General features: G+C 45.6%; 1 protein-coding gene across 6 annotated transcripts in view; it reads right to left on the minus strand.

The window, feature by feature from the left end:
* Nucleotides 1–23,633, minus strand: part of DAPK2 (death associated protein kinase 2) — a 61,983-nt gene that overhangs the window by 28,726 nt on the left and 9,624 nt on the right. For 3 of the 6 annotated variants that reach the window (XM_083712753.1, XM_083712750.1, XM_083712751.1), the window contains 2 exons: nucleotides 22,682–22,858; nucleotides 17,120–17,218 (listed from right to left, as the gene is read on the minus strand). In XM_083712753.1, coding sequence (XP_083568879.1) covers nucleotides 17,120–17,196 — 77 coding nt within the window. In that variant the 5' untranslated portion in view covers nucleotides 17,197–17,218; nucleotides 22,682–22,858. The remainder of the gene's footprint in view (nucleotides 1–17,119; nucleotides 17,219–22,681; nucleotides 22,859–23,633) is intronic. The other 3 variants (XM_083712752.1, XM_083712748.1, XM_083712749.1) reach the window with 1 other exon arrangement.

Here is a 23,633-nt window from a genome sequence, read left to right on the forward strand (position 1 = left end):
ATGATTTTACAATCTAAATGTTCACAGTGGGGAAGAAAACTGCAATGGGGCATAGATGCAGCGGAGATATGTGTCCTTAGATTTTGTTTCTTTTGTGGTTGGGGACATGGGTTTGAAGCCAAAGGCTTTGTGAAAGGTGTAGCAGGTACCATGGAGGGAGAATGCAGGACAGGGCAGCTCTGTGAAAGAGTCATGGCACTGTGTGCCAGAGAAGAAGAAGAAGAGGATTTGATATCCTGCTTTATCACTATCCTAAGGAGTCTCAAAGCGGCTAACATTCTCCTTTCCCTTCCTCCCTCACAACAAACACTCTGTGAGGTGAGTGAGGCTGAGAGATTTCAGAGAAGCGTGACTGGCCCAAGGTCACCCAGCAGCTGCATGTGGAGGAGCGGAGACGCGAACCCAGTTCCCCAGATTACGAGACTACCGCTCTTAACCACTACACCACACTGGTGGAGGAGCAGCAGCAGCAGGGCAGTCAATGAGCTCCACCTGCTCTGAGAAGGAAATAAGGAGGCTTCCAAGCTTTACTACTGCTTTACTACTGTTTATGATCCAGCGCACTGGCCTTCAACTGGTGGTGGTAGGGTGTGGGGACCCACAAGTAGGTTGTGGCCTGGTGCAAGGTGGGTCGCAACAGGAGCATTACTATCAAGATTACGAAATGGATCTAATAATAATAATAATAATAATAATAATAATTTATTTGTACCCCGCCGATCTGGCTGGGTTTCCCCAGCCACTCTGGGCGGCTTCTAACAAAGATTAAAAATACATTAAAATGCATGTTTGGGTCAAAAGCAGGTCCTGGCTCTGAAAAAAAGGTGGAAGATACTTGACCTAGAGAAAGTTAGGGGATGGGTCAACACAGCTTCCTGCATAATGGGACACTGTGGGTGTAAGTACCAGGGTGGGGGTGGGGGTGGGGCTGTCACGACAATAATTTACCATTCCACTACTGGGAAGAGGCCAGCCTGGAGAAAGAATTTGAAGAAAGATATAACTGTGCTTAATTGATTGATTGATTGATTGATTGATTGATTGTTACTTATTTATTATGCATTTATATCCCATCTTTGCTCCCGACAGCTCACAGTGGTATGTGTGGTTCTTCACCCTACCTTTTTTCCTTTAAAAAAAAAAAATCTCACAGCAATCCTGTGAGGTTGCACCACAGAAGCAATTCTGCGACAGTTTCAGGTGAATGGATGCATGAAAATATGAAGGGTTTCCTCCTTTTGCATCCATAACTCGACTCACAGGCAGACATTCTACATGTTGTTTGGAATAATCCACATATTCAGATCTGCAGGTAGAAAATCTGCTCATCAAGAAGATGAAGCAGCCTGAGGAGAGCTTTCTCCAAGTTCAGGGAATGGTTTTTTTGTCCTCCTCCTGTCACTTAGTGCCAGCAGGGGCTGTACCATTCAGGATGCAGAAAATCCCCCCTAGGGCCCCTCTCAACAGAATCCCATTCAGAATTCCAGACTGATTAAAATTACAGGGTTTTGTTTACACAGCAGAACCTCTGAGCTATAAACTTTCCCTCTGTCATTAAACACATTACAAGTATAGTAATTATAGTCTATGTATGCAGAGGGCATACATTATGTGGCATATCCTGCAATTAAATGCCATATTTCCCAATGTAATACTAAGAGTATTATATAATTAACAGAGAGACCACAGCCAAAGTCAGGTCTAAAGTCTCTCACACGTCCATAAAAGCCCAGAAATCCAGAGATAAGGCTCACACTTGACCTTCACATGGCCTGGAATGCCTTAGGATTGCGGTACGGACCCTCAACCACTAATTTTAGTTCTGTGATTGCTAGCCTGATCTACACACAAAGATGGGTTATAATCTGCAGTGTCATTCCAAACCATTTCATCGAGTGCTGGGGGGATTATGGACCAGGCGAGGGATCTGCCTATACATCTTGGGATCTGGGTATTTAAAGAATTGTATGATCCCATACAATTGCCAAGATCTTCCACTGAGGGTCTTCCCTGAGTACCTCCATTCTCCAGTTTTAGGAACACATGAAGTTTCCTTACATCAATTCAGATTGTGTGGATAATGTCATTATATGATTTAGGCACTAGGTGGCAGTGGACCTAAGTGTATTTGGGTGGAGTTGGGTTTTCAGTGCTATGCTGTTCTTCTTGGAGACAACAAAGTGCTTCTTTAGCTTCCCAGCATGGCAAAGGGTTATGGGAAACAAAATCTAAGATTTGTTTTTAAGACTGAGGTAGGCTTGATGTTTGGTGTGAATTGGAAATCGTCATTTGATGCCAAATTGTCAACTAGGGGCACAGCTTCAAAGCATCACCCACATCTCCCAGCTGGCTGGAGAATGTGGCAGAGCAGCTCCACCTGAAACCAACACACCTGGCTTAGCCTATCTGGATGAAGCCAGAATACTTGAGAGGTATTAGTATGGTAATATTACAACTGCAACAGAAGGTTCCAAGAATTTCTGTGTTTGATCAGGCGCTTCCATAGGACTTTGGAACTTGCAGCAATTTTGTTCCCTTCCATATCTTCAATTTTGTTTAAGGATGAGACAGGAATTTGATCCCCACAATTGTTTGTGCAGCAGCTGAAATGTTGGACTCCAGTGTGGGAAGCCCACTCAGCTATGATCCCTCACGAGGCTCTTCTGGGGCAGACCATAACTTCTCAGTCTAGCTAGTGCAGCTGCACAGTCCTGCCTCCAAGTGTAACAGGACTCAGAAAAACATTCATCCATACACACACACTACAAGGAGCCTTGTAAAATGTCAAGGCCGCAGCTGCACTATGGATTTAATGTAGTATCATACCACTTTAAACACTTGCGGCTTCCCACAAAGATTCCTGGGAACTGTAGTTTGTTAAGGGTGCTAAGAGCAGTTAGGACATACAATTCTGAAAGTTCCTGGGGAAGAGAGACTGGTTGTTAAACCATTTTGAGAACTGCAGCTCTGCAAAGCAAACAGAGGTCACCTTAACAACTCTCAGCACCCTTAGGTAAAGGTAAAGGGTCCAGTCGTGGCCGACTCTGGAGTTGCGGTGCTCATCTCACTTACTGGCTGTGGGAGCCAGTGTACAGCTTCTGGGTCATGTGGGCAGCATGTCTAAGCCGCTTCTGGTGAACCAGAGCAGCACACGGAAACGCCGTTTACCTTCCCACCAGAGCCTATAACTACTTGCACTTTGACGTGCTTTCGAACTGCTAGGTTGGCAGGAGCAGGGACCGAGCAACAGGAGCTCACCCCGTCGCAGGGATTCAAACCGCCGACCTTCTGATCAGCAAGTCCTAGGCTCTGTGGTAGCAAACTACAATTCTTTGGGAGAAGCTATAACTGTTCAAAGTAGCATGATACTGCTTTAAATGTATAGTGCTGATGGGTCCTCTGATATTATTTTTTTATGTGTTTAATTAATTATTTGCATTTCCTTTTGCATTTGAGTATAAATCAGCATTAATTTGACATTTTGCATCAGTGTAGATAACTTTATTATCACTTTTTATTTCTGTCCATTTTTATATGTATCTATATATGTGTGTATGCATGTACAACTTTTCTAGTTTTTCATCTTGGAATTTATTGGACTATATGAATCATAAAAAGAAACAAACGTTAACAATAAATCATAAATGAGTAATGTATGGATGTGTGAGGGTGAAAACTAAGCTATTTTATAGTTTAACAGACTTCTACAAGTAAAGGAAGGCATTCAGTCCTTTTCCTGCAGAATATTTACCTTGTACATGATTGCTTTTTGAATTATTCCTGTGAAAGGTCCTGTTCAAATGTAATTGTTGGACTCCAACTCCCATCAGCCCCAGCTAACAAGCAGTCAATGGTCAGGAATGATGGGAGTTGAAGTCCAACAATATCTGGAAGTCCATCCTTGCACTCCTGCACCCACAGTAAGTTCAGCTCTACCTTGGGGGAGAAAGTTTGAGACACCCACATACCCAACTCAGCTGATTTGTTGGACTTCTCTCAGAGAACATGCTTATTTCTTTGGCATGCACAGGATCAACAAACAGTGCCTAAGAAGATGACAGCACATCCCTGTTGTGAAGTACGTGGTCCTGCTTTGGTCCTCACCTTTGCAGAAGCCCCCAAATCATAGCAGGACAGAGGAAGGACTGGAGCTGCCTGGAAGATTCCCCTGACACCAAACAGCATCCTGGTTTAATGACTTTCAGAAGCAGCTGCTCAAAGGGAAGAGACGAGAGGGAAGGAGGGAGTGTGTGCATTTGCAGGTCAATCCTTAAAGAACTTGTCAAATTATTCTCAGCTTGGAAGCTGATAAAATATGATGCGCAGGGCAGGAACTTTGGGAATTTTCTTACACTCCTCTTGTGGGCCCTCCTTCCTCTTCGCTTGCAGATAAATGGACAAAGGGCATGTTCAGCTGCTCCACCACACGCTGGGGGGGGGGGGGACGGGGACTCACCAATCTCCATTTAGTGATCTAAAAAGGCAACTACCAGGCACTCACCATCTGCAATGGAATCTTTATTTCTTGCTGGTGATCTTTCACTGGTGATCTCAGCAAAATGCCCAAGGGGCAAACAAATAAATATTCTGGTTACTCACTCACACACTAGAAAACTGCCCTGCTCATCTTCACTGCTTTCCCTCCTAGTCCTGGAGACAGAGCACAGTCAAACTAGGCTACTGGCTGAACTCTAACTGGGATGAGACCAAACAGAAGCAAGCAGGCTGTTGGGACACTTAAGGTGGCTGAGGAAGCAGAAACGGAGGGTGAAGCGTCCAATATATACAGGTCCAGCACTGGAGCAGCATGGAAAGGTTTGGGGAAGAAGAGAGAGCAGGCTCTGTAATGCTTACTCTGAAAGCAATATGCCCACCTCCATATCCTGGCTTCCTGGACAGGGTGCACTTTCTCCATCTAACTGAGGCAAAAAGTCTGTAGAAAAACACATCATGAGCTGGAGGCAGAAGCAACTGATCCACCATCAAGGGTGGGAGGAAGGGAGTGGCTTTCAGAAGTGGCTTCAGCTCCCCTCCTCATCTGGACTTTAGGAAGCAGAAATGTTGAGCATGTGAACATTGTGGGATATTAGCAGCCAAACCCAACAAATGCATATTATGGCTACTTAGCATGAGAAGGGGCTAATACCACAGAGCTGATACAACTACGCTGACCCAAGAGAAGTCCTTTAAGTCACAGCCCAGCTACAACAAAAATGGCCGCCTAACCCCGACGCTCTGAAGAAAGCCATCAATCAACAATGCCTGTACAACTCTATAATGCCACAACATCCAAGAACCACCACACCAAAACACCGAACCACAACATCCCCCCACTTCAAAAATACACAGACTGGACCACCAAGACAATTGAAATGGCACCAACCAAGGAGATGGCGAACGACAAAGAGATCGCAACATCCTCCATGATGACAACTGCCCAACATCAAAAAGGGACCTGAGGGAAATTGAACTGAGAATAGCAGAACTTTTGAAGAAAACAGTGACTCCCCTGAAGACAATAATCAGCTACCTGACCTCCAAAGTGGAAACCCTCACTGTCACCATCTCCACTCTAGGAAAAGAAAACCAGATGCAACTTAAACAAGTATAGCAACTCTGAGAGGAAAACACATGTCTGAAGAACAAATTAGCTGATATGGACAACCGCCAAGAAAGAGAAAGCATGGAAGTGAGAATTAAACTAGCAGGCCTAGAAGACTGCAGCAGACGCTGCAACATCCGCTTCCGCAATTTCCCTGAGAAACTCATGTAAAAACATGCTGATTCCCAGACCATCCGCGGGCTGGATTTAGAAGGCGATTGGGCTGGATCCAGCCCCCGGGCCTTAGTTTGCGAACCCATGAACTAAAACAACAGCCCCCACCCCAATACAACAACTAGCAAACAGGCTAAAATCTGACAAGTAACTAACATTATGGTGGTGCCAGAGCATGCCAATACTCACGTCCCTACCTTATACCTCAACAAACCAATAATGCTATTAATGAAACTGACAACATTGTTTATAAATCTTGTGCCACAAAGGCACTTGACACGGTCTCACTGACTGACCCCTATCGCAAGTGAAAGGGGGAGTGGCCTGTTCTCAAAAAAGGCCCTCCATGCCAGCTGAGACACAGGACCAACCCGCTGGGAGCCAAATGGTCCAAGCTACTCCAAACAAACACCTCTACAACTACATATAGGTGACCCTCTATAACCTACACCCCAATCCTCAGCCCATCTCTAACTCTAACCCCCCTTCCCCCACCCACCACATTATATGTCAGCACAACACACTGTGTTCGATAGACAATACAAGGTGAGAGACACAGGGCAACCCAGACGGGTTGGCAGGGAATCATCCTATAAGGTAGATAAGTAAGATGGCGAGCTTCAAAGCAATTACACTAAATGTGAGGGGCTTAGGAAGCCCTATCAAAAGAAAACACATCACCTCGTACATAAACACCATGAAAACACACATTGCCTTCCTACAGGAAATACACAACCCGCCCAAAGGAAGCAAACTCCTGAGCGAACCCCGCTTCAGTCATCAATGGGTGGTACCTGGCTCAGGAAAGGCACACGGAGTAGCCATAGTACTCAGTAGAGACCTACATTATAAAGCCACAACGGTGCAAAAAGACAAAAGAGGCAGATTCGTTTTCGCCAAAGGGATACTAGATGGCAAACTAAATTGACAATTGGCTCCATCTATGCTCCAAACAAGAAGACACTAAACAGTCTCCTTTCCTTCTCCAAAGGGAAAGCAATCCTAGGAGGTGACCTCAACCTAAATATGAGAGGCACCTCCCTAAAAGACATGTATCCTACAACCCCCTGGGCAACCTTCCTCAGAGGGACAACTAGAGACTCTTACAAACTACTGAAAATGCTAAGAAATGGAGGCCTTTATGGTATCTGGGAAGAAAAGAACCCAGGAGATACCAGCCACACATTACAGTTTAGATGCCACAGCACAATATCCAGACTGGGCAGTATTCTGCTCACACAAGGCCTGATCCCCCTGGTAGAAACAGCAAACATTAGTAACATTAAAATCACAGACCATGCCCCAGTAGAAGTTACCCTCAAAATAGGAGAGGAAACAGAAACTACACCATCATGGTCCTTCAGCCCCATCCTAATCACAACCAACTAGCTAGAAAGGGTCTCTTGAAAACTCTCCAAAACTACTTTAAGGACAATGATGTGGGCAACATAACAACTCCCCTCCTCTGGGACACAATGAAAGCAGTCACCAGAGGAGCCTTCATCAAGGAGACAGCATCCCTTAAAAAACAAACCTCCTCAAAAATTGGTAAATTAGAACAATAAATTATTACCCTCTATACACTATAAACAAACAGGAGCCAAAAAACTCCTTAAACTCATGAACAAAAAAGAAGGGAAATTGACTCTCTAGAAATCAATAAAACAATGATTAACATCCTATACTCTAAACAACACTTTTACGAATAAGGAGGGAAGAACTCCAGACTATCAGCAAACAGACGCAGGAAAAAATCACTCAAAACAGGTCACACCTTTATTCCCAGTCTTTCTACTATTACAAACTGGAAAAATGCTCATCTCAGCCTCCTGCACGAGGTTGCCAACTTTTTAACCAGCCCTTGCAGCTATGCCTTTAACAGCAGAGTACATAGATCAACGAAATTGACTTTTAGTGGTACTTGTGCTTAATGGTTCTATTGTATGATGGCATGAATTTTCTGTATCCTGCTCTTAGTACAAGCAGAATAAAAATAAATGTTCAGCATCATGTACACACACACGTGCATACACAGAGGGAGCTGCAGAGCACAGCTGCAGAAGTCACTTGAAAAGTTGGCAGCCCAAGCTATTTAGGTGTTCAGCTACAGTGTCACAGCCTGGCTTGCTCTGGCTTCTGAAGGAGAATGTGCCACTAAACAACTAAGCTGGTAGTAATAAACTAATACTCAAAGATGAAGCTGTGGAGCACCATGTAAGGCAGAACTTTCCAAACTGTGTGTGTGTGACACATTAGTGTGTCAGCTGCAGTGTGTAGGTCACACAAATGTTCCTGACCCTCCTCCTGGGTCTGGAAAGGAGTTAGCTTAACCTCTGGTTTGCTAGTATAACTGTGTCACAAAATTATGCATGTCTAAAGATTGTGTCACCAACATTAGAAGTTTGGAAAGCTCTGGTGTAAGGAAAACCAGCCCAGCCTAAGGTATTCCTAAAAGGAACAGAGTGGGGTCCTGCCTTCCTGAGCATTCCCTGGTCAATGAGGGCTGTTGGAGGACATGAGCTTGTCACTGCAGCTGTCAGGAGCAAGGTGTCAGGAGCAGGTCAGCAATAAATCACACAGCATCAATGAGGTTAACTCTTTATTCAAGGAAATGAGTTCGACTCAGGAGGCCAGGCTTAGTGAGCACAGCAACTCGTCTTAATAGAACTTGCTGCTATGATGCAGTTGCCCAAGTCTACACATCCTTTGGGTCCTTCCCAAGCAATTGGAGACTCTATTGTCTTATCTCTCTTTGCTCCTCCCTCTTCATACCTTTTAGGGTTCTAGAAGACTAGGGGGATGAGGAGCTGGTCTCAGCAGGAAGGAGAGACCCCCTCTGGCTTCTTCAGCAGCCTGCTTCATCTCTGCCTCTTGACCCCCTCCCCCTCTAAGCCTCCACTTCTGCCTCTGATTCTGGACTGCCCTCTGGCACAGCCTCTACCTGATCACTAAACCATGTTACCTCTCCAGCTTCTGACACTTCTTCCTCCCAGTCTGCTCCCTCTTCTCCCTCTGATCACTCGTCATCCCACCACCCCTCCCTGGGCTCTGGGCCTTCTTCCCTTGGGGGTTCCCCAGCTGGTGCCCCCCATCGCTCCTCTGCAGCCAGCCAGTCCATGATAGCAGCTGTAATGCACACACACACTCCTAAAGTGGCCTGCCATGTCATCTGCACACACCCTCCCACCTGCTGTGTTCAAGCACCGGCTTCCAGCAACAACAGATTTGTGCCCTCTGACTGAGAAAGTGAGTGCGTGGAAAGTGCAGCTTGCTAGCAGCTGCCTTTTAGAGACAGACTAGGTGACACCTCCCTCCCCGGTGGCCACTGGTTTTTGTTGTTTGGGGTTTTCCTCAGCAAAGCCAGAGTTAATTTCCTCTTGTCCCGTGGTAGTTCCTGTTTCACTGCATAGCTTTCCTAAAGATAGAAAGGGAGCCAGAGCAATTATGCCTGGAATGACAAGCAGCTGCCTTTGACGCCACACAGATACAAGGGGGGGGTGCAGCTGTGTGTGTGTGTGTGTGTGTGTGTGCGCGCGCAGAAGTGACATTTAAGTCCTGGAGAAAACTGGAAAGTGGATGCCGCTTGGAAGCGGGTGGCAGAATTTGAAGGGGTGGCTGGTGCCAAGAGGGGGGGTTCCCTTGAGGTGCAAACAAGAAGCTTCAGAAAGGCGGATCTTTTGCAGCTGGAGGGGCAGAGAAAGAGTTGTGCCCCCACCCCACTCCCACCCCTCCAGTCCCAAGGGCACTCAGAGGCTTTGCTACATCTTCTGTATCCATTCAAGCAGAATATTTACATTAATTTCAATTATTTTGGAGGCTTCTGCCCCGCCCTTAATTAATAGATTCCAGGGTGGGGTTCAGTACACCATTATAAAAGACTAGCTATTATAAAAAGAAGTTCAAACAATCAAAAGTCATCATACAACAAAGAGGCACCAAAGGGGCCTCAGACACCCTAACTAACCCTGGTGACCACCAAGGCCTTCCATTCAAAACCAAACCAAACTAAATGTTCAATTTTTTAACTTGCTTTCCCCCCTTTTTGTTTTTTGGTGGTAGTGGGGGGCTTGTCTGATTGTGTCTGTTTTATTCATTTGGGAGTGTGTAGAAGTGTTTTCTCTGTTTGGGGGAAACAGGAGGTTCTGAGCACCACTAGTTTTTTTTCTCTGGTGAAATGGGTATTTTGTACCACCTATGACCATTTCTTAAGGTTTCCGAATGTGCCCTCTGGCCCAAAAGGTTAATGAAGGCAACTAAGATAACAAGGAGCCTGGAGAACTGTTAGAACGGCAGGGCCGGCTATGGATCATCCAACAGAATAAAATCTTATGACCTGGAAAGGGCCTGGGCAAACAGATACATTTTTGCTCAGCGCCAAATGCTATAAGTGGGATTGCACTCACGTCATTCATGACAGCCCTGACTATTTTATCAAACAGTTCAGTCCCCCAGAGCCTTTGGCCCAAGATATCACAGGCGCGCTGAACTATTTCTAAAAGCAGCAGTCATTCAGAGGATCATAGACCCACCATGGAGGTGGGAGGAGAGGTTCGTGCTTGTGGTAGATCATGACACTGGGGGGGGGGGGGCTTCCATTCAGTCCTACTGAAAGCAATGTTTTCAGTTTGCTCACTTGTGGCACCATTCTTTTAAGCCCTGCAAGGCTCAGAAGGCTGCTTGGAGGAACTGTCCTTTTCCTCCTCTCCTGATGTGGCTTCTGAGCAGACAGGGAGCTAAAATAAATGACCAAAAGACCAACCATTTGCATAGGGACATGCAACAATTGCTTTCCTTTGTTGTGATGATGCTACTGCCCGGAGGCACTTGCACACTTGCAAGTGACCTCGAACAGCGCTGCCCATTCTGTGTCTCAAAGGCTGCCTTTCGCTGCCCATTCTGTGTCTCAAAGGCTGCCTTTCCTTTCAACAAAAAACGCTTCTGTGACAAAAACAGCCCCACCCAGCACCTGTGGGGCAGGAAAACAGCTCCCAGGAGAGCTGATGGATGTGGATTTTTTTGCTGAAAGGTCCAGGCAACAGTCTGGATTCCTATTGTTATTATTTTTAAAGATACAAATGTAGAAGTGCAAAACATTCAGCTTGCCCTAGCAACATGATGGATAAGGCTCTGCGCACACTGTCCTCTATCAGAGAATCCTTCTACCCAGAGACATGACCATTTTCAAAAAGCACTTCTACAGATTTGTCCTCTGCAATAACTGCTGATTCAACGAAACCTTTGGGCCAGTATCCTTTTGCCCTTGCCTCTCCCATGAATATCACACCCTGCCAATCCACTCAGCCTCAGCCACAGATGCTTCCTCAATATGAGACAGATTTTTCTTGACTGTGGATGACTGACTAGCTATTGAGAGGAGGGACTTGAAGTCTTGGAATGTCAGCTGTTTCAAAACCCTAGTATGAAGGTCTGGCACAAACCATACTTTGTTGGCTTGGATGAAATGGAAGATTAGGTTTCTATGGAAGTGGAAGTAGCTCATAAAAGCAGTGCACACAAATGGGATGGTGGAAGAGCATATGAGCACAGGACAGCCAGAAATGCCAAATCAGCTTGTGTGGAATCGCATTGACTCACATCCATCCCAGGCCCACTTTTTTTATTATTGTCAAGAGCAGTGATATTGTCATTTTTCGCTCATGCTGTTCTGCAAGGGAGGGGGGAGGCAAATGCAGCTCATCAAGCTTATCGTGCCCTCAGGATTCCCTTCAGAATCACGCCCTCACTGGTCCTGCTCCACAGCCTCCTAAACTGCACTTGCATGACTGCAAATGTGTCACTGAACCGTGACAATGTCTCCTGAAGGGGACACCTGAAGGCAGCCCTGTATAGGGAAGCTTCTTAAGGTTTAATGTTTTACTATGTCTTTATATGTTCTGGAAGCCGCCAAGAGTGGCTGGGGCAACCCCGTCAGATGGGCGGGGTACAAATAAATTATTATCATCCTGCATGCCTGGAGTGTAAGTGTTTGAACTTTTGCATGGCTGGAATGTAGCCTACTGTGCAAAGGTGAGGAGTCACACAACTGATGCTCCACCCACTTTTACTTTTGGCCCCGCCCACCATTGGCCTGAGGTCCCTGTAAGGGCCCATGAGGGAGTGCAGCCCTTGGGCTGAAAAGTGTTCCCCACCCCACTGCTGTAAAGCTTTGTGTTTGTTGGCAATCATTTGAATGGATTCTTCATCCAAGCAAAGGACCCATAAAGTCGAGCTGTGATTGTACATTTCACAGTAACTTTCTCTCGCTGCTTTCACATTCTCTGATCCCCAGCAGGGAAACTGTGTTCTAACATGGCCTCATGCCTTATCTTCCCTCAGTCAGTTCCTCCCTTCAGCAATATGTCACACTTATCTCCACTTTTGGTTTGCCAGGTCAATATTTACCCAACAATCTCACTTGTGCGTGTATTACACATCGTTGGTCAAAGTTTCATTCGCTCCCCTTCAACAGCACTGAAGATCACCAAGTTGATTTATATTATCATCCAAAGAGTGAAGCCACGCAAAAGGGATCCCAGTGAATTCAGCATCAGTTACTGTGTGGGAGCAGGAGAAGAAGGAACCTGGTGTCTTCCAAATGTGGATGGACTACAGATCTCATCATCTCCGAGCATTGCCCAGGCTGGCTGATGAGAACTGGAATCCAACATCTTCCGGAGATTCACATGTTTTCCAAGTCAGCTCTGCACCATCCAAGATCCAGCAAATGCAGCAATCAGAAGCACTGAATTAGAATATGATTTCCACACACAAAGGTTTTGCTTTACTGCAGATGTACCGGAGTTGGGATGATATCCCCATCTATGCATGGTGTGGCTTATTAGGCTGAAAATAGGGATCTCATTTTAGTTACAGGTGAACGCCTAGTTGAGAGATATGAAGATCATGTACTGCAGAGAACAACTTATTACTTAATATGGGACTCCTGGCTGAACAGGCGTGAGAAAACTTAAACACAGATAATAAATGCCCTGCATGATGCATTAATCTTGTTGTAAAGTAATTATGTTTTGTGTATTAACTTGGAAAATATGTAGAGTAAAACAACAACAGCTCCTTCTCTTATTACATATTATTAATCACTTCTAACTGATAACAGCACTATGCAGCAATTTAGTTATGTATTACATATTTAAATAAGCAATGTATGTATTATCTACCAGGTCCCGATCCATACAGGTGCTTCCCTTTCTCTCAAACAGCCTCACAGGCAGCTAGCCGGGTACTTTGGCTGAAGCTCCTGTCTCACTCACTGTCCCCCTCTGCTCCCAAGGCCTGTGCAAGCCCAGAGTCCCACATGCAAGGCACACAGTCCATTAACTCTCTACTGACACTAAGTAGGTTTTGGGACAGTCAATATCTAGACGGGAACTCCCATGTTTTATTATGTTTTTATATTCTACTGGAAGCTGCCCAGAGTGGTTGGGGAAACCCAGACAGATGAGTGGGGTTATTATTATCATCGTCGTCGTCGTCGTCATCACCATCCTGAGCTCCATCGTAGAAGAAAGATGGGCTACAAATTAATTATACAAGTAAATTAATCTCTCTCTCTCTCTGTGTGTGTGTGAGAGAGAGAGAGGGGGGGGGGGTATCCCATTACAATTTACCAACTCAGGCGCCAAAATGTCTGAACTGGCCATGGAGCAAGTTTTATCCTGTAATAGGATTTCTGCTTTTCAGAGATGAGGGAACATCAATTTGTCAAACATAGGACACAATGCTTATGACAGCAACTGACACACCCTCCCTTTTACCGCAAACAACTCGTCAGCAGAAGCTTAACCCCCCAAAAGTATTACAGAACCTCTGGGTGTCTGCCACTGGCATGGCTGCCAAATAAGGACTTCTAGGTAGACGGGACTTGATGACGGGGCTGGAAGATGATTTTAGATCCCAAGGCATTAGTCCTGTCCAGAGCTGACAAATCATGTCAAGCTCCCAGGCACAAGCATCAGTCATTTCAATGCTGCTGCGGCTGCCACCGCTATTCACAGCCCTCCTGACTTTTCGTTCCAGACACTGTAAAAATCAGCTATTAGCTACTCAGAGAAGTTGTCAATATTTCCAAAATATTAGTGCAATGGCAAAAGCAATTATTCCATAAACATTGGGCCTCAAGAAGCCATGCCGCTGGAATATTTTTTTATTTACGGGCTGAGTGGCAAAAGAGGATGCTTTGATTCCTCTTTCTGCTGCTTTATAGGACATCAGAAAAGCCCTGAATTAGCTGGATCAGGGCCAAGAGACTCCATCTAACCCCGCAGGACTCAAGTCTGAAACATGTGAAGGGCACCAGGTTGACAAAGGCTGCTGCTGAAATGGAACGAGAATCAAATCTTTATTGTTGTTTCTTGCTTTAGACATTTTTAGAAAACTTGTTGTAAAAAATCCTATTATTGGAAAGAAATTAAATATGGCTCATGCCACCTTCCAAATCAAATTAAGGCAATCATCTCTCCTGGCTAGCCCTCTGCTTTGTCGGGGAGTGCATACTTTTATTTAATTAAGTTTATTGTGCTTAAGTGAGCAGATTCTACAACAGTTTAATTGACAACCACCACCTTGGGTGCTTTTAGCAGAAAACTCAGAAGCAAAAAAGCAAACAATTAAGCCATTTCATTTCTGATAGGCTGATTCACTTGGCTGAATCAGATGCTGACAGACATCTCAGCAAGATTACAAGTTGAAAGGGCACTTCCTGCCACAGCTTCAGCAGTGATGTCCTGTGCAGAATACATGGCTGAGAGGATGAAGCTTAGAGGGACCAGGATCTGATCTAAGGCTGGCCTGGAACATGAAGCTGCCACAGGCAGAGAAGCATCAGAACAACTCCAGCCCCCTGCCCAAGATCTCAGGGCTCACTTGCCCAGAGTAGTAGCAGTAGTAGTAGCAGCAGCAGCAGCAGCAGCAGCAGCAGCAGCAGCAGTAGTAGTAGTAGTAGTAGTAGTAGTAGTAGTAGTAATACAGAATCAATGACAGAGAAGCTGCTTCTGTGACCTGGCATCTTGGCCATCCGTCAGCCCTAGTTAAACCCAGTGGCCACAGGGTCACATCCACATCTGTTCTCTTGGTTGCACAAACCACATGATTTCAACCTTTCGGAGTCCACGGTTCACTTGACAAACTACATTTTTTCTGCAGCACTCCTGTGGGGCTCAGGAGCCCAGTTATGTCACCCATTTTTGAACACCCTCCCTTGTGGAGTGTTTCCTCAGTCATCTCTCCCATCCCCTCTCCTTGGGAGTTATCCCAGCAGCCCCCCACCAAGAGAAGTGCCTTCTCACACTGCCCCAGAGGGGCCTGGCAGAGGATGCCCCCATCCTTAGTGGCCCAACGGTGACTGGCCCAAGGTGAATGTGAAGCCAGCACCTTATTCACCTTGGGAGGCAGCAGTGACAGCAGCGGGCACTGCTGGGTCTGCATGGCGGAAGGGCTCCCCTTTGGCACCAGGCACTCAACTCCCAGGCAGGCCTTGCACACAGCAAGCACAAGAAAGGCCAGAGCAGCACCCGCTTGCCTGCCTGGCCTCCCACTTGTCTGTCCATTCCCAACAGCAAGGGCTGGTGGACTGACTTGCTTGCTTCCCTCACCCGCTCACTTGCTTCCTCCAAGCCCGCCTCAGCTCCTGGAAACCAGCACCTCCTGGTATCATTCGCCTGGGGATCTTGTAGCCAGGGCTGCTGCAAGAAACAGTCGCACAAGCCTTTGCGAGGCAGAGATGCGAGAGGCATCAGAGGAGAGAGGAAAGGAAAGAGGGACAGAGGCCAGTGTTGACCGTGGCACCCCAACCATCATTCAAGGCACCCCAGGGTTCCACGGCACACTGGTTGAAAACCACTGGCATAGAGCTATAAACATCTCCACCCACACCAGAGCAGTGTCTTTTTTTTTTTTTAAGGAATCTTCTTGCAGCGGTGTCTTGGGGGAGACAGGGGAAAATAACTGAAGGCCACATCAGCCCCCCCCCCCGCCTCAAAGTGAGGTTTCAGCATCCCTGATGCAAGCTTACTAGGGAGGAGCCATGTCACATCTATACAGTAGCCAACACATAACTGGCCTTAAGTAAATCTTAAATAAGCAGCATGAAAAAGGAAAGCTGCAGCCCTTCCCTTCCTGCAAGTGGCGGCAGATCAGTAGGGTAGCAGTTTAGTTCTGCCTGTAGAACAACAAGATGAAGCGGGTTTTTATAATCCCTGACAACTGTTTTACCAAAAACCTGTTTTGTTCCGTGCAAGTGATGCATATTCTGAAGGTATCTTGACATAAGTCTCCTTAACCACCAGACACACCTGTCAGCACCTTGAATAGTTTCAGATGCAGAGTGAAGAGGCTGTGACCTGACAACAACGTAAAACAATCTTGTTTACAGAACTGAAAGTATGAATGAAGCAAGCGACTGCTTGCCTCAGTCACGCCCTGTACCCTCACAGCGCGTCTCAAAGTGGACCTTTGTGACTGGGTCCCTGCGCATCGGGAGAGGAAACATGGGGCTAGTTCACACAGGCATTCCCTACTGCTTGACGCCAAAGTTATATCACAGGTTGTGAATGAGAGATGGGAAACCAAAGAGCCAGAATTCCAGTCCCCTCAAATGTAGTTGATTCAGTGGAGTGCATTCCCACAGGTGAGATATCAAGCGATACCTCTTGTCCCACAGAGTTTGCTTGTTGGGACCCAAAGATTCTTAAATTATGACTAATTTACTCTACGTTTATGCATTCATATTCTGCCATGCTCAAGTCTACTTCAGAAGATAAAGCCACCACAAACCTTGATGAAATATGTCTGACTGTGGCTTCAGAGAAAAGCTGGGCAGACTAAAATCAGTTTATCCATCCTGACTTTTTAAACAGGTAAGCAGGAGTGAACGGGAGCTTCCACACACCTGGCCCCATACAGATAGCAGGCAGTGGGTCCCTGATGCAGAATAGGACTGCAGCAGGGGGCAAAGGGTTGAAGCCCCCTCCCCTTCACACCATGGTCCCAACCCAATTTGTTCTCTCTCTCTCTCTCTCTCTCTCTCTCTCTCTCTCTCTCTCACACACACACACACACACACACAGCCTCCATGTGACTAAAGTAACATATTCTTTGGCCCTCATGCATAAACCAACTGGTGTTTAACCAGAAATTGAAATGGAGTATAAACGGTACACCTCTATGCAATGTATTTTACTGACACTGCCACAAACTTTGTCTAATGTTAGAACAGCACAGTTTGCATCTGTTTGTGAACATTCCATGACATCTCAGCAGTGCAGCCAATGGCTAAGGGAGCTCGCATGTGACATTTGCACAGGAGTAGGAAAAGTTCAGGCTTACCTTCCTAGCTCTTCGCCAATTTCATAAATGTCCTCTACTTTCTGTTGTTTAAACACAGACATGCCTGGACTCCTCATTGATGTACGCTGGTTAATTTAGCTGGGAAATGAAATAGAAACAGTCAGAGAACAGCTCTGTATACGTACTGTGGTCAAAGACTGCTAACCACAATTTCTAAGAAAAGAATGATTATGCACCACATTGCTCTCAGTGCCCCCCAAATATTTCCAGTCAAAAAGATGTTGCAACATATAACCAGAATCAAAGCACAGTATTGTATACCAGTTAATTAAAATGCCTTTTACACACACACACACACACACACACACACACACACACACACACACAGAGTGTTTTCTAGATCTTGTGTAAAAAAAAAAAAAGGTAAACGACCCCTGACAGTTAAGTCCAGTCATGAACGACTCTGGGGTTGTGGCGCTCATCTCGCTTTACTGGCTGAGGGAGCCGGACTTTGTCCGCAGATAGTTTTTCCGGGTCATGTGGCCAACATGACTAAGCCGCTTCTGGCGAACCAGAGCAGCGCACAAAAACGCCGTTTACCTTCCCGCCGGAGCGGTACCTATTTATCTACTTGCACTGCGTACTTTCGAACTGCTAGGTTGGCAGGAGCAGGGACAGAGCAACGGGAGCTCACACCATTGCAGGGTTTCAAACCACCGACCTTCCGATCGGCAAGCCTTAGGCTCAGTGGTTTAGACCACAGCGCTGTTGTAGCTCAGTTAGACAGAGTTCATGATCTATCAGCTGTTCATTCCTAGGTTGTTTCATTTCAGTAGTTAAAGATCTCAGGGTTTAGAGGAAAGGCTGGGCTGGGCCTTCCTTGCACCTTGAGGGTGTACAATTGAGTGGTTTATATGGTTGCATCCCACTCTCTGAGCAGGGGTTCTGGGCACTTACCCGGGGTTCCTGTTTCCTTTTGGAAGGAGGCACAACAGAGACTGTAGTGTCTTTATGATATAGGGTTTGTTTTCACATATACACAACCTGAGCCTACAATGGAGGGGCTCACAGCATCAAGCCCCCAAAACGGTCCTGCTTCTCGTACAGCCCCAGCTTTGGATTCCAGCAGAAATCTGGCTCTCTGTCTGACTTTGCAGCCAGCAGCTTTTGCATCAGGCTTCCAGCTCACATAACTCCACTCTGAACTCTGACCTTTTGTCTTTCTAACTGGCCAGAGAGGGAAGCCCACCCATTTGTCCTCTGGCACAGAGCCACTCCCTTTGTTCCCTTAAGGACTCATATTCAGCAGACCATTACCAGGCAGGGCTGGCTATTCCAGCAACTGAATCCATGCTGGATCCAGGCATTCAGCCTCACCCCTCTTCCCCACCCCAGCTCATAACAAGATCATTCTTATGAAATAAATAAATAAATTGCAGCCACAGTTCCTTTTGCAGAAATACTCTCAGGACCACGTCATGTTTAGATGGATAGATCAGCAGGAAAGTGCCTCCACTTTTGCAAGGCATTGTTCTGCAACAGATGCTGCTGCCACCAACACACCTGTGGACTTGGCTTCCTCATTAGGGAAAGGTGTGGATCTTTAAAAGTTGGGGGCCGGGCAGAGAACGCCTCTGAAAGAATGTACCACATCATCCTGGAAGGGAATATATGTTTTTTTTAAAAAAAACAAGAGAGTGGTTTATAAGCCTCCTGGGAAGTTGGCTGATTGCTCTGTTGACTCACTTCTCTAGGGCTTTTTGGAGGAGAATGAAAGGATTCCCGTTTGTCATATTTGCATAAACCTCACACATAACAATGCTTAGCATTTATATAATGTGTCTTGGTTTTTTGAGTCAGATTATTCCACTTCTGTGCCAATTTTGGGTTGCAAGAATACACATAGGAGGGAGTTGTTTGTGATGGGCTGCCGCACCACCGTGGAGCTCCCTCCTCTTAGGGTCACTACAAAGTCTTGTCTAATCAGCTGGGCTTCTGGGGGCTGGGAGAAGGCTTTTCACTAGGCGGGGGGGGGGGGCTTTTCGCATGTCTGGATTAAAATTTTGATATGCATTTTCATATTGTGACCCACCACAAGTCCCAGGAATTGAAGAAGTCTAAATAAAAATAAACTAAGGATTGTATCCAGCATTAGTCATAAATGAAACTGAAATTATTAATCAACATGGTTAAGTTAGGTCCATTAATTTTAACCAAATCAGCCTGAGTAGAACATAGCTGGGTTCTGTGCACCTTTTGGATCACTGCATTGTACAATGCAACCACATAAGAACTAGGAACTTAACTAAAACAAGGGTCTCTTTTTTCTGAGAAAAGCACAAGTAGCCAGGGAATATGGAGCACACAAAACACGAAGTCTTAGGTTCCCAATCCATAATCTATAAAGTGGCCATTTGCCTGACTTTGGAGAGGACAGTCCTCTATTTGAAAGGCTGTCAATGAACAGTTCTCTGTTTGAAAGGGTTTTGCATAAGGAAGGTAGGGAAAGCCTTGAAGTGGCCCCTCCTTGGACAGCAGACTAAGTAGGTCCCTAATGCCTAATGTCTTCTCCACGAGGGTGAGATGGATTGTATGTCTATTTTAAATTATAGCAATTACCGTATTTTTCGCTCTATAGGACGCACTGGACCATAGGAGGGGGAGAATAGGGGGGAAAAATCTCCCCCCTCTGCTGAGGGCCCCTTCAGGAAAGCGGCAGGAGAAACAGAGCCCCTTCCATTTCTCCTCCCGCTTCACTGAAGGGGCGCTGCGCAGCTCTCCCTCTCTGCCGAAGCCAGGAGAGTCTTGCTCTCCCGGCTGCAGCAAAAGGAACCCAAAGCCTTCGGAGAGCAGCGCGAGTTCCCGCTGTGCAAAATATGCAAATTTATGCAGTGATGTATTTCCCCATTTTTGGCCACACGTAAATCTATTCAGCAGTATTTTTCAAAGCTGATGAGGCTCAGTTCCAGGAAGAGAGCGCCATCAGCTCAGGCACTGTTCAAATCTACTTCCTTTCCCAAGGACTTTATAATCTAATATCTAACCCTTGATATGCTTCCCTTGGCTATAAAAAAGCAACTGCGAACATTCTTTATGGCTCTCTCTCTCTCTCCACATAATCCTCCCCAACAGAATATTGAAGATTTTAGCCAGGATCTGCTCTCATTCACCTGACACCCCCAAAACAGTTCAGATTGGACAAAGTAAGTTTCTAAGGCTGCAACCCTATGCCAAGTTACCTGGGAGTGAGCCCAACTGGATTCAATGGAATGTATTTCTGAATAGGCCTATATAGTATTGCATGGGATTCATTGCATAGGATTGCATTGTAAGAAAGTGCAACGATGCTTTGTTTTCGACTCCTTTGGAATCAAATTTCTCATGGGAGACATGAACTTGCTTAAAGGGAATTATTTACAATAGGAATAGGAAATTATGACCCTTATATCTATATGTCAAAAAATATCAGACACAGAAATTGAAAAGAGCAATATATTTTAGTGCAGGCATGTCCAACAGGTAGATCGTGATCTACCGGTAGATCACTGGACGCCTGTGGTAGATCACTGACTCCCCCCAAAAAAGCTCAACAAGATTGCCCTGCACCCCTAAAAAACAGGGCTTTCCTTCTCCCTAAAAAAAGCTCAACACTGCCAGTTTTTAGGTCTGTGAGTAGATCGCAGTCTCTTGTTTTAGTGGACTGACAATACAAAATCTTCCAGTCGCAGAGGGTTATTTATACCAGATATCTTCAACCTTTTCAGGACCCATGTTTAACCCAAACATGGACCCATTTCTTAAGCATTTACCATATATTTGCATGGTGGTAGCGCTCCTCTTGCAACCCACCTTGGATCAGGCTAGTTGAAGACCGATTTATACCACCTAATGGGAATAAATCCGGGACCTAATTTTCTCAGCCTCACTTGCCCAATCTGCAAAATGGGAGTGGTTTCATAGCCCAGTCTTACCCAATCTAACACCCTCCAGATGCTTTGGAGTGGACTAAACTCCCATTAGCCCCAGTCAGTCAATGTGGGAGTCTATGGGAGTTTTATTCCCAAACATTGTGAAGGCTGTACCCACTTTATAAAACTATTTTAAGGATTATGGTCTGAGGTGCAGAAGGTCACATCTGCCCATAAATGTAGACATTAGCTTTGGAAGCACAATCCTATACATCTCTTCGCAGAAGTAAGCTCACTGAATTCAGTGGGGATTATTTCCATGTACAGGACTGCAGCTGAAAATGTTTTTTCAGAATTTTCAAAATGTTTCGTCAGAGCTGGGTGAGATTCTGGCAGCTAGGAATACAAGGAGTCCTGTGGCACCTGAAAAACTAACACACTGATTACAGCAGAAGCTTTTGTGGACCCCGTTTTGTCAGACAAAGTGGGCTCAAGTCCAGGAAAGTTTGTGCCATGGTAGAATTATGTGGTTTTAGCCTAAAACAAGTAACCACATAAGCTAAATGGGAGGGAATTGCATCCCCAATAATTGTTTATTTAATTTCTAATACTTGTTAAGTCTCCCTTCTGCAAGAATATTCAGAGTTGCATACAGTAAAGCAATGAATATATCTGTTGAAAATAAAAATACTTTTTCAAACAACAATAAACTATCAATTATTATTATTATTTAAATCTAAACTTTCCCCATTAGATGTGCCATCTCTTTCTTATTCTCTCTCTCTTATTAAAAATGTATTTTACTAAGATTTGGGTGTTTATTAAGATAAACACCAGGTATTTAAAAAAAGGTAAAGGACCCCTGACACTTAAGTCCAGTCACAGACGACTCTGGGGTCGTGGTGCTCATCTCGCTTTACAGGCCCAGGGAGCCAACATTTGTCCACAGATAGTTTTTCCGGGTCATGTGGCCAGCATGACTAAGCTGCTTCTGGCAAACCAGAGCAGCGCACGGAAACGCTGTTTACCTTCCCGCCAGAGCGGTACCTATTTATCTACTTGCACTTTGATGTTATTTTGCTTTTGAACTGCTAGGTTGGCAGGAGCTGGGACCGAGCAATGGGAGCTCACTCCATCGCGGGGATTCGAACTGCTGACCTTCTGACTGGCAAGCCCAAGAGACTCAGTAGTTTAGACCACAGTGCCACCCACGTCCCAGGTATACATACATTCAAAGAAGATTTAATCTAGAGAATCATCACACCTTCAGCAACATAATTACTGCATCTACCAAAACACATCTGGCTTTCTGGTGCCTTTCACCCAGCAATTTTAGGGCCTTTCACAACTGTGTTGTGTTCATCAAACTGGAAGGCAAGCAGAAGACCCAAGGAGTAAAATTTAAGTTACTTCCCCTTTTGCCCACTGGTTCCTAAAAATGTTATGTTCAGTAGTTATTTTGCGAGTGTGCCCCTCAAAGCAGGGCGGCATTGCCCAGCCAAGCTCCCCACTGTCGGCCAGGCAAGTGGCACACTGCAGCCCCATTTAGCTTGAGTGGCTGGGGGTCGTTCTGACAGTGCACCCCATGGTGCAACGTGCCCCATTTGTGCACCAGCAAGGAAAGCTTTGCCAAAGCCCCCCACAGCAGCCATTTTCTACCTGGCGCCCACAGCACTCTCTGAAATACACTAACTGGTCCAAAAATGATCAATTATGGGATGCTAGGAACCATGTCCTCAGATGTGGGTGGCCAGGTTGGGTAGGAAGAGAAAACACCCATCATGGAGCTGATAGGATCTCCTAAGAAGGCTTGGGAAGGCTGCCCATCTGCACGTTCCTCAGTAAACTCTTCAGCACCGTCACATAAATCCTTTAGTAATCATGCAAACATTGAGGAGATTACTGCAAGTCAAGGCACAATGAAATTAATTAAGGCTTCACATACTATGAGGTCACTCCAGGTAAGCAAAGAGGTGCCAAGGCAAGTACTTGATTGCAAGTGAGGAACTCTATCTGCTGCATCACCATGTGAAACTTCTAGCCCCAGTTAAGTTCAGCAGATGATATTGCTTCATATAGGAACACAAGGAAGCTGCTTTATACCACGCAGGGCCATTGGTCCATCAAGTCCAGCATGATCTGTTTTGAGGGTGCTTCCAAATTGAAGGGATCAGCCCTCAGGCATACATGTTTTCTGAAGCGTCTACGCATTGTTGGCATCGAAATGCCATCCCATTTCCCCTTCCAACACCACTGCTTTTAATATGGATTGGAGATTCCAGGGACTTTTTATACAAGCTGAGCCTAAGCAGCTGTTGAAAAGTAATGTCACTCCAAAAGCAACAATAACCCTTACATTCGTTGAAAAAGACAAGCATCTCATTCTCTAGTCAGATTTGCACCAAAAAATTCTCCTTCAGCAAGTCAGGTATGTGAGAGACACATTTCCACCAACTTTCACTCAAATTCCCAATAGCCACCAACTATCAGAGATTTTAAAGCAACCACCTTCCGTTATAAAAGCTTTAGTTGAGTCAGTCCAGTGCTTATCATTGGGCCTGATCCAATAACTGCATGCCATATTTAATTTTTCAAGAAGAGCTATTTTATTGATTCATTTTACTGTTTCATTTTCAGAAGACAGA

The sequence above is a fragment of the Podarcis gaigeae genome (genome assembly GCF_964106915.1).
Source record: "Podarcis gaigeae genome assembly, chromosome: 14".
Lineage (NCBI taxonomy): Eukaryota > Metazoa > Chordata > Lepidosauria > Squamata > Lacertidae > Podarcis > Podarcis gaigeae.